Genomic DNA, 10141 nt, shown 5'->3' with positions numbered 1-10141 from the left:
CTGTGGGTGTTTAAAAGTTTAAAATAAATGTAGGATTTGTATTAAATCTATAATCATTCATATAGTCAAATTGAATCGAGAATCGAAATGAAAAAACTAATTGAAATGAGAACTGGAACAATCCGAATCGATACCCACCCCTAATGGCATCAAACATGGATAAATGCGCAAGTGATTTTCAGTTATCATGGATCACGATTGCACTTTGCAAATTATAGAAAATCCCCAAATATGTAGACATACACCAACGAAGACAAGAAGGTATTGGAACAAACAGAAATAAAAGACTAAATATCAGCATGACGTTTCCGAAATCTATAGTGCTTCGCGAAAATCTTGATCTTAGCAGCAATTTACTTTCTGTAGAATGCTTTGAATTTCCACTGCTGTCACAGTAAATAATGTAATGATATACAGTAACTTATTTGATTGGCCGGGTAGTGCGTCACTCAGAAAAAACAGGAAAATTAGAAGAGATGCTCATAAATATCTTAAATATTTTTGTGGGTCTTAAAATAGATTATACTTGTCTAGGTGGGCTGAGGAATGGAAAGGTTTGGGAACCCCTGCCACAGAAGTAAAGCATACTTTTTGGAAAAAATGAGGTGAGCATTTTATCCTTTTGTAACTGTAATAAGGTTGTAATATTGAAAAAATATATACACAGCCCTCCAAAAGTTTGGAAACACCCTGGCAACCCTGGTTTGGTTTTGGATGATATCAGCATAAATCCTAATTTTTGGTGCAAATACAACACTATTTGGAGAGCTGGCCATCTTGTCTGTCATTGAATGGCCTGTCCGATCACCTAACCTCAACCCAGTTGAGATACTACGGGAGGAACTGGACCATGATGTCTGTAAGAAGTGTCTAACGGTGTGAATCATCTTTGGAGTAATATACATCAAACACATCAAATCAGTGTTTGAATTGGTTGCCCAGATTATGCAGAGCTTTAAAATATGCTAATGGTGGATATTTTGATGAACTGAAAATGTAAGTATTTTCTATGTATAAACTGTTCATGCAATAAAATGTTTTCGTAGTTTGCGTTGTCCCATTATCAATGCAAACTTATCGCAAATTAAAAAGGCAGTGTAATATTGTAATATTGTAAATATTGTAGAAATGAAAGAGACAGGTTAACGCATAACATTTTTATTAGCATGGAAAAAATGCATTCGATATTTGTACAAGTGTCAAATCTGTTTTTAAGCAACACGACAAATATTTTCGTTTAGTCGGCCTAAAATTTTGCATGTTTGTGTGTTACTGTCGTACAATTTCAACGATAAACTTCAAACAAAAGTTCATTCTTTAATTGTGGCTTAGCTATGGGCTGTGTTTACAAAATAAACGTCATCTTTGGCATCAAGCGGGTCTCGATAATTAGCCATTATACGACACTTTGGCAAATCTGGTCCCGAATCTAAATCTGCAACAGCCTCACAGCTCTATCAAGCTAGCTGAATACGTTATGGGTCATTGTACTCGCGACGGAGCGCTCTCGGAACAAAGACTAGAGCGGAAGTTGGTTCACGCTAGTCTTTGAAACGTCCTCTTTTGACGCGGTAGTGCGATAAAGGCTTGTAAGCCACATTTAAGGCGTTTTCGGTCTGTGAAACTCCCTCTGCTCTGAGGACATAAAATCCAACTATCGAGTGGATCTTCGTGTGGCTATTAAGAGTCACTTCGCTTTTGAACTTCTTTCCACACTGTTGGCAGGTCAAAGGTTTCTCTCTAGTGTGAATTTTCAGGTGGCCTTTGAGGGTTCCAGGATTAGAAAAGCTCTTTCCACACTGTTGGCAGGCATAAGGCTTCTCTCCCGTGTGAACTCTTCTGTGCCTTTCGAAGTCTGTCTTTTTAATGAAACTTTTCCCACACTGCGGGCAGGTGAAAGGCTTCTCTCCGGTGTGGATTCTCTTGTGGACCTCAAGGTTTCCTTTGACGGAGAAACTTTTCCCACACTGTTGGCAGGAGTAAGGTTTCTCTCCTGTGTGAGTTCTTATGTGGGCGTTGAGAGTTTGTTTCCGCGTGAAACTCCTTTCACATTGCGGGCAGGTGTACGGCTTCTCTCCGGTGTGAATTCTCATGTGGATTTCGAGGTCCGCTCTGCCAACAAAACTGTTTCCGCACAGTTTGCACCCGTGAGGCTTTTTTCTAGTGTGAGTTTTCACGTGCCTCTGAAAGTCTTTTTTTTTTGCGAAAGCTTTCCCGCATCGTTGGCAGCTGAAAGGCTTCTCTCCGGTGTGAATTCTCACGTGGACTTCAAGGTTTTCTTTCTTAGCGAAACTATTTCCACACTGTTGGCAGACGAAATGACTCGTAGCGTCGGTCTTATGAGTTTTTTCGGTCTGCGAGCAACTAAAATTCTCTCCGGTTAGGAAGTCGTTATGGTTAACTTCATCTTTCGTATCACTCAGTTCGTGAATATCGTTTTTCAGCAGCGCCAGGTCTAAAGCAAGAAAAGACAAGTTTAAGTTTTTTTTATCTAACGAGACAAAGCGAGACATCATTCAGACATGTAATGCGTTAAAATCGCCATGTGTGCTGAATATCGAACACAGTCTCACAACCAATTCGTACGTATTTTAAGAGGTGGCCACTTTGTGCTAATTGGTACAAATTCGTACGACTTCACTCGTACGATTTTGTGCGAGCCGTCTAAAACCCCAGTGACGAGTAAGTTTAGACCATTTGTACAGTCATACGAATTGGCAAATCGTAGAATATATCAAAAATCGTATTAATTAGTACGAGTGAAGTCGTACGAATTAGCCACCTCGTAAAATGTGTACAAATTGCCGTGAGATTGGGCTGAAACATCCCCCACTAAGTTACTGACTATCTACTGTATAAGTTAGTGACTATCTACTGTATAAGCCACTGCATTAGGTTACTGGTTAATTGGTCGTTTGATCATCAAACTAATTGATCAACAAGAATTAATCATGAAGAAGATCCCAGACACGTGCTTCTACATGAGCTCAGTTCAAAATAAAGTTTCTGGCCACCGACTGTTTTATCGGAAAACAACCAACCTGTTTGTTCCTCAGTATCTTCTCGTTTGACGCTGAACGTTTCTTCAGTCTTCACGCTCTCTGCCTCCTCTTTAATGAACCGTACCTCGGTATCTTCTTCTTTGATTCTGAACGTTTCTTCACTCTGTTCTTTAATAAACACGGTCTTTCTTTGTTCCTCAGTTTCTTCTAGTTTGACTCTGAAGGTTTCCTCAATCTTCGCTTCTTCACTCTCCTCTTTAACAAACGCCATCTTTATAACAGCGTGTAACACTTAGCCCTGTTTAAGATGAGAAGAATAAACACAATTGAATTGGACACAAATTCAATTACAAGTTGCATATCTGTAATAAGACTTGTATTTGTTTTAACGTTGGTTTGGCTCGTAAACGTTCTCGTTACAGATGCTCGTGTTTGTTTGTTCGCGTTACACCGCATTTCAAAAGAGTTCCCCTTTAGCGAATCGCTTGATTCGGTTTAGTCAGAGTTTGCATCAGTTTTGAGGAGAAATGAGACGCACCTTTTATGTTTTTTCCGCTTTCACTCATAAACCTTTGCTAACATCACTAGACAAAGTATCGGAGTTTCATTCTGTAGTAGCTGAATGACTATATAGAGAACGGCGAGCTTAAACGAGCTCTATCGATCGCATAGAGTTCGAAACAAAAAAAATAAATAAAACATTTTCTTCAGCTGATTCACGGACGCGGGAGAGCGGCGCGACCTTATGACGTCACATCGTCCGACCAAAATAAAAGTCATTTTCTTCGTTTCTTCTTAAAGGTTTTATATGAATAATTAAATGGGTAAAGGTTGACATTTCAGAGACATTTAACTATTTGTTATGCTAAATGTAACCGAAGCCAGCGTTTTCATCTTATTCTGTCTCATTCCATCTCAGTTTCTCCCCGAAACATAAATCAGATTTGATAATAATAAGTGGGTTTTCGACTGTCTGATTTGAGTTCTTTATATATTCTTCTGAAATGTAATAAAAGTGACTGATTTTGGGGTCAATAATTTGTCCCGAATGTGATTATCATATAAGCAAAGCTTAATAATGTAAGTTAGTTTTAAGATATCGTATTTTGATTGCTGCAAAATTGTTCACAAAAACCAATTTAAGAAAAAAAACTGATCTTTAGAAGTACATCCATAAGAAAAACATGTGACGTGTGTGTTTTTTGGGTTTTTTTTGAGAACCTAAGAACATGTTTGACGTATTTGTGTTGTTTGCTCTGTGGGAAAAGTGCAATTTTCAACAGTTTGGACCGCAAAGTTTGTTTTGAAATTGTGCTAAAAAATGACACACTCTTTGGTCCCTTTTAAACGAGATGCTACTGGTCTAATCAGATTCAATGATCTATGCTAAGCTATGCTAAAACCGCTATAGTTTCTTCTTGAAATTTTTGTTGTTTTGTTATTATTTATAAATGATTATTTAGAATTTCTGTTATATATTATAATCACATTTTGAGAGAAATTATATACCGCAAAGTCGAACGAAATTCGGCTGTAGGAAAGGTGTGCGCTTTATTGGTTTAAGTGTTTAAATAACTATATATTCGAATAAATTAGTGACTAATGTAACACTGAAATGCTTTATCTAATGACAAAGGTTTTATGTGTGTTTGTGTGTTAATTATTCTCATGTACACGAGTAAGTGCTTTATAGTTTCGGTTATCCCTATGTTTATTGTTCTTATATCTGAAATGAATTGTGGTATAACAGAATTCGGTGAAGTATGTATTGTCTGCAAAAACATCCGTGCACTGATTGCACTTTTTTTACGGTTTATTGAACGGGAACAGCTGTCTATCAGAGGGAAAGTACAAGCATAAAAAGAAAAGGACCTAATACTGAGCCCTGTGGCACTCCATGATTCAATAACAAAACGAGAAGCTCTAACATGATTGGTGGGGCTTGATTCCTGACCAAAGTTGTTCAAAAGTATGGTTTCTCCTTTCTCCTTCTGTAAATTTGTCTATAATTAATAAGTTCTCTCGAGTTAGGGGTTTGTTTGGTTACATTTTATGTTATGCAATGTTTGCTATTGAAGTCAGGTAATGCAACATGAAAGTTTTTTCCAGTATTTCTGTAATTTTAGCAACAAAGGTGAACGAACACGCCAGACTCAGTCAACATACTTACAGTGGACTAAACTAACTCTAGTGGTCTCTACGGACCACTGCTGGATATATGTGGTCACTGCACTTCGTCAGTCTACCCTAAAATGAAAACTATGCCATTAACTCACCCACATGTTGAGACCCATGTTCATCTTTGAAACGACTGAAATGTTCTCATCTCCAGAAACATAAAAACATCTGTAAAACAGTTCATGGGACATCAGCGGCTCAACTCCACATTTGTGACACAGTGAGAATACCTTTTTTATGCAAGGAAAACAATAATAACAATTTCTATACCATTCTTCTTCCCAGACTTGCGTCTTCCGTCATTCTAGAGCGTATCAAAACGAACTTTTGAGTTTTTTTTCCGTTTTCAAGGACTAAAATTAGAGATAGCAATGTCGTTACCGTCTTTCACATTTTAATAAATAAATAAAATGGTACAAATAAATTTTCAATAAACCATTTGCCTTTTAAATTGCAAAAAAAAACAACGCATTTAACAACTAATCTAAAGCTGTAACTAATAATCATCTGGGTAATCAAGTAATACTGATTATTTTAACAATTGAGTAATCCGATATTTTTAGTAGTCTAATAAAAATTAATATTGACTACATTTTTTATATCTCAAATTTGCAATGAGACAATAATTCAAATCCAAGTAATCACACAATTTTACTAAGCACTTTTTAAATAGACTACATAACGTAAGATGTTTATACGTAACATGAATATAACCTACTCGCATCATGTATTATAACAAACACCTGCAGAGGGCGCCAACAGTGTGGCGAGGTTTCGTTTTACTTTTAAATCCACGTGATTTTAATATTTGGCCACATAAAAATTCCTTCAGGGTACTTTTAACGTTGAAATTGCGATGTACACAAATCGCATATAGAAAAACGTTGACATTTTCTGCGCCAGCGTGGGTTTTTCGATGTTATACGTGACAAATCTAGCTATGCAATCAGTCCGAAACGTTTTAAAACAAAATCAACTTTTATCGATATCGCGAGACCGCGATTCTTACAGAGCCAATGTGTATCAGATCCACGGCATCGTTCATTTTTCAAGAAAAACTTTTACGGAACACAAATTAATACTTAGTCCATATATACTGCCATTAAAGCATTCGAGAACTCTCCAAGTACCTTTTCAATAATTGGCTGTTTGAGGACTTCAATCTGAAAAAGTCAAAGTACTTATACTAATACATTAAATTACGAATACATTAATACATTAAATACCTAAATACATTAAATTACGAAGTCAAAACACGCATCTTGCATCTAAATGGCTTTCGCAAACGTTTTAAATGCACATCTTATTCTTACAAAAACACACAGATTTGTTCCAGAAGGCCTTGATTCCAGCGAGGCACATTTTATTATGGATGGATGCGCTTTATTGGACTCCTTTCGGACTGTTTAACAAAAAAACCCATCCGTTCCAATTCTAAAGCTTAGAAGAGCCAAGTTTAGTTTTTTTTTACATAACCATGGGTTCATCAGAGAAAACGGAGTCACATGCGCAGAGCTTGACAGTGAGGCATGGTATCATTTTCAACTTTTGTTGAGCGAACTCTAAAGACAAGCAAACAATTTTAACCCGCATGAGCACTAAGCGTCAACGATTCTTACGATGTTTCCCGTCTGTGAAACACCTTCCTCAGCGATAACGTAAAATCCTTCAATCAAGTGAATCCTCGCGTGGCTCGAAGGTTTCTCTTCGGCGTGAATCCTCTTGTGGACATTGAGGCTTCCCTGCTGCGAAAAGCTCTTTCCACACTGTTGGCAGGCATAAGGCTTCTCTCCCGTGTGTACTCTTATGTGCCTTTCGAAGTCGGTCTTTTTAACGAAACTTCTCCCACACTGCGGGCAGGTGTAAGGTTTCTCTCCGGTGTGAGTTTTCTTGTGGACCTCGAGGTTTCCTTTTTCGGTGAAACTCCTTCCACACTGTTGGCAGGAGTAAGGTTTCTCTCCTGTGTGAGTTCTTATGTGGCCTTTAAGGCTTTGTTTCCGCGTGAAACGCTTTCCGCAGTGAGCGCACATGAAGGGCTTCTCTCCGGTGTGAATTCTCATGTGGATTTTAAGGTCTGCGCTTTGAATGAAACCATTTCCACACTGTTGGCAGGTGAAAGGCTTATCTTCAACGTGAATTTTCAGGTGCCTTTTAAAGATCCCTTTTTTACTGAAACTTTTTTCACACTGTTGGCAGCTGTAAGGCTTCTCTCCGGTGTGAGTTATCTTGTGGACTTTGAGGTTTTCCTTTTTAGTGAAACCATTTCCACACTGTTGGCAGGAATAGGGTTTTTCTCCCGTGTGAATCCTTATATGGACTTCAAGGTTTCCTTTAACGGAGAAACTTTTTCCACACTGTGGGCAGGTGTAAGGTTTTTCTCCACTGTGAGACCTCATATGGACTTTAAGGCTTCCTTTTTTACTATAACTCTTTCCACACTCTTGGCAGGTCAAGGTACCTCTAGTTTTTTCCCGAGTGGTCTTTTTAGCCTGTGAGCAACTAAACTTCTCTCCGGTTATGAAATCACGTTTTTCGTACTGAACTTTATCTGTTGTTTCAGTCAGTTTTTGACTCTCCTTTTTCAGCAGCCTCGAGTCTAAAAGCAAAAAGAGATCAAGTTTTTTCAACGACACAAAGCAAGACATCGCATTCCATCTGATTTTGAAAACCCAAAGTTTTCTAAAATTCTAGGCTAAAATCTGTAGTCGTTAGTTTGACGCGTTCACCGACAGCCGATTAACGGCCGTTGCGATCTAATTTTACCTCAGACTAAATTCTACCAGTATGAGAACATTTGCGTATAGTCCTGCAGTGTCACGACAAACTTGAAAATTTACACCGAGATCCAGAACGCCGTGGGCCTTCGCACGTGTCACGTCTCAAGTTTATCTGAAAATCGTACACAACGGCTGTCCCACACAACTTTTTCTGTAATTTTTGTCACGCGGTATGAACCGCGACCATGTGCAAGTTCGTACAAAAGCAAAAATGTTTATATCTAACTATTGCATATAGAAAAAGGTTTTATATATATACTTTATATTTTTGGCCAAGCTATATTTGACGTCAACCGTTTGTGTTCAAAAACGTGAACATGAATTTTATGCTTGCTGCAGTTCAGTACATTGTTTCTGTCCGCCGACTTTGTTCACCAAAGATCTTGAAATGAAGAAGAAAGATAAAGCGGCGACCTCTGACATTTTAATAAAGAGATCAAACGAGCGAGTTCAGAAGGAAAAACCAACCCGTTTGTTCCTCGGTATCTTCATGCTTGACTCTCGACGTTTCTACGATCACGTCTTCGGTCTCCTCTTTAATAAAAGCCATTTTTATAACACGGATCTCAGACGATCTTTCCTGTTTGAGAATAGATGACACGATGACATTACCCCATCGGTTTCACAGTCCTACACTTAATGTATATCAACTTGACTTCTCTTAAAACTTGTCAATGCCTTTGTTTTTTCTTAAGACGCACACCAGTAATGTTTGTTTTCTACGGCTTGTTTACAGCGTCACGAATGAGATGCGTTACAGTAACGTATTACTTTTCCTGTAGCGTAAGGCATTACTAATACATTTTCAGTAACATTTTACTCGCGTTACAACAAAACCTTTCGCCCGCGAGACATCAATACATCAAAAACCTCGCAAGCGAGATCTACTTCCTGTTTGTGGTTAGTGAATGTGTTAAATGTGCAAGAATACCTTTTTACCAATTAACCTTCTTATTAGATTGAGTTAATGGGCAGTATTTTGAGTATATCATCCATTTAAAATACAGAATAATACTATTTTGTAATAGCGTGTTGCATTTCAATGCATTTAATCTTAAATCTAGCATGATAGCCTGGATAGGCCACAGTCGTTATGCTAAAATATATTGCTTACTACTAACCGTAAAATGCTCTGCAGTACATTTTGTCGTTTTAGATTGTTAAATTCTACTCCTGTAGTTATTTTGGTGAAGTAATACAAGTAGCATATTAATATTAGGAGGTAGTAATGTAGTAAAGTAAAAAAAAATATTTTAAATAACAGCAGCAAGTAATCTGTAATGTATTTCAGTTTGGATATAACTTGCGCATAAACATGCTTATTGAATTTATTAACACAGATGTAAGTTTTGTATCTGTTTTAATGTTGAAAACGTTAGCAGCTGGTTTGGAAAAGTGTTCACGTGCTCGTGTTTGTTTACGTCACGCCGCTTTGAGCAGCAGATTCGAGCCAATCTCATTTTAGCGAATCAACTGATTCAGTCGCAGTTTGCATCAGTTTTGAAGAGAAACCACAGCTTTTCTGTTAACACTCGCGCGGGATCGCTTATTTCACATAAAGCCTTAACGTTTTTAAGTGTTACATTTAAACGTTTAAAACGCTAAAGCACACACCTTTCCTTCAGCCGAGTCGCAGACGCGGAGGCGCAGCGTTATGACGCCACACCACCAGACCAAAATAAAAGTCTTTTAAAAATAAATACAATATAAATGATAAGGTATTGGATTATTTGAAGGGATGAATTGTAGGGCTGTCAAAAGCCCAAACGCATCTTCTTTAGAGATCTGAATGTTAGTAACAGTTACTGATGAAGTATAGCATTTGTGAAATTCTCAATCAAGGATTAAATTAAAAATTTGTGGTCTCCAAATCGCAGGATTGGAAAGAATTTATGGATATTGCAAAATCATAAATAATTTTGTGCTCGTAAAAACTTTAACTGTATTATTATGCTAAATAAAATGATATATCCTTATATAAGCATATTCATTGTAACGTTATTGATTTTCTCTTTGGGACATAATTGAAAGAAAATCCCAGCTCGGATATTTTTCACAGCGGTGGAAGAAAAAGTAGTAACACATATTGAAAATAAGTGTAAAAATAAAACATCTACGGATAATGACGCTGATATAAAAAAAATTGTAACATATATATATGCAGAGCAGAACAGACATTTACAT

At 37.4% G+C, this 10141-nt stretch overlaps 2 protein-coding genes across 2 annotated transcripts; both read right to left on the bottom strand.

Moving 5' to 3' along the window:
* Positions 1 to 1541: 1541 nt before the first annotated feature.
* Positions 1542 to 3786, bottom strand: LOC122342262 (gastrula zinc finger protein XlCGF8.2DB-like). Its single transcript, XM_043236062.1, has 3 exons — positions 3541 to 3786; positions 3042 to 3300; positions 1542 to 2455 (listed from the first exon to the last, which is right to left on the bottom strand). Exons 2-3 carry the CDS (start codon positions 3271 to 3273, stop codon positions 1542 to 1544), a joined length of 1146 nt encoding a protein of 381 aa, XP_043091997.1. The 5' UTR covers positions 3274 to 3300; positions 3541 to 3786.
* Positions 3787 to 4087: 301 nt separating this feature from the next.
* On the bottom strand, positions 4088 to 9608 carry LOC122343063 (gastrula zinc finger protein XlCGF8.2DB-like). Its single transcript, XM_043237373.1, has 3 exons — positions 9572 to 9608; positions 8426 to 8537; positions 4088 to 7776 (listed from the first exon to the last, which is right to left on the bottom strand). The coding sequence occupies exons 2-3, from the start codon at positions 8505 to 8507 to the stop codon at positions 6779 to 6781; spliced, it is 1080 nt and encodes a 359-aa protein (XP_043093308.1). The 5' UTR covers positions 8508 to 8537; positions 9572 to 9608; the 3' UTR covers positions 4088 to 6778.
* Positions 9609 to 10141: the final 533 nt, after the last annotated feature.

The sequence above is a fragment of the Puntigrus tetrazona genome, chromosome 4, assembly GCF_018831695.1.
Source record: "Puntigrus tetrazona isolate hp1 chromosome 4, ASM1883169v1, whole genome shotgun sequence".
In the NCBI taxonomy this organism is placed as follows: domain Eukaryota; kingdom Metazoa; phylum Chordata; class Actinopteri; order Cypriniformes; family Cyprinidae; genus Puntigrus; species Puntigrus tetrazona.
This window is presented reverse-complemented; position numbering and strand designations above follow the sequence as displayed.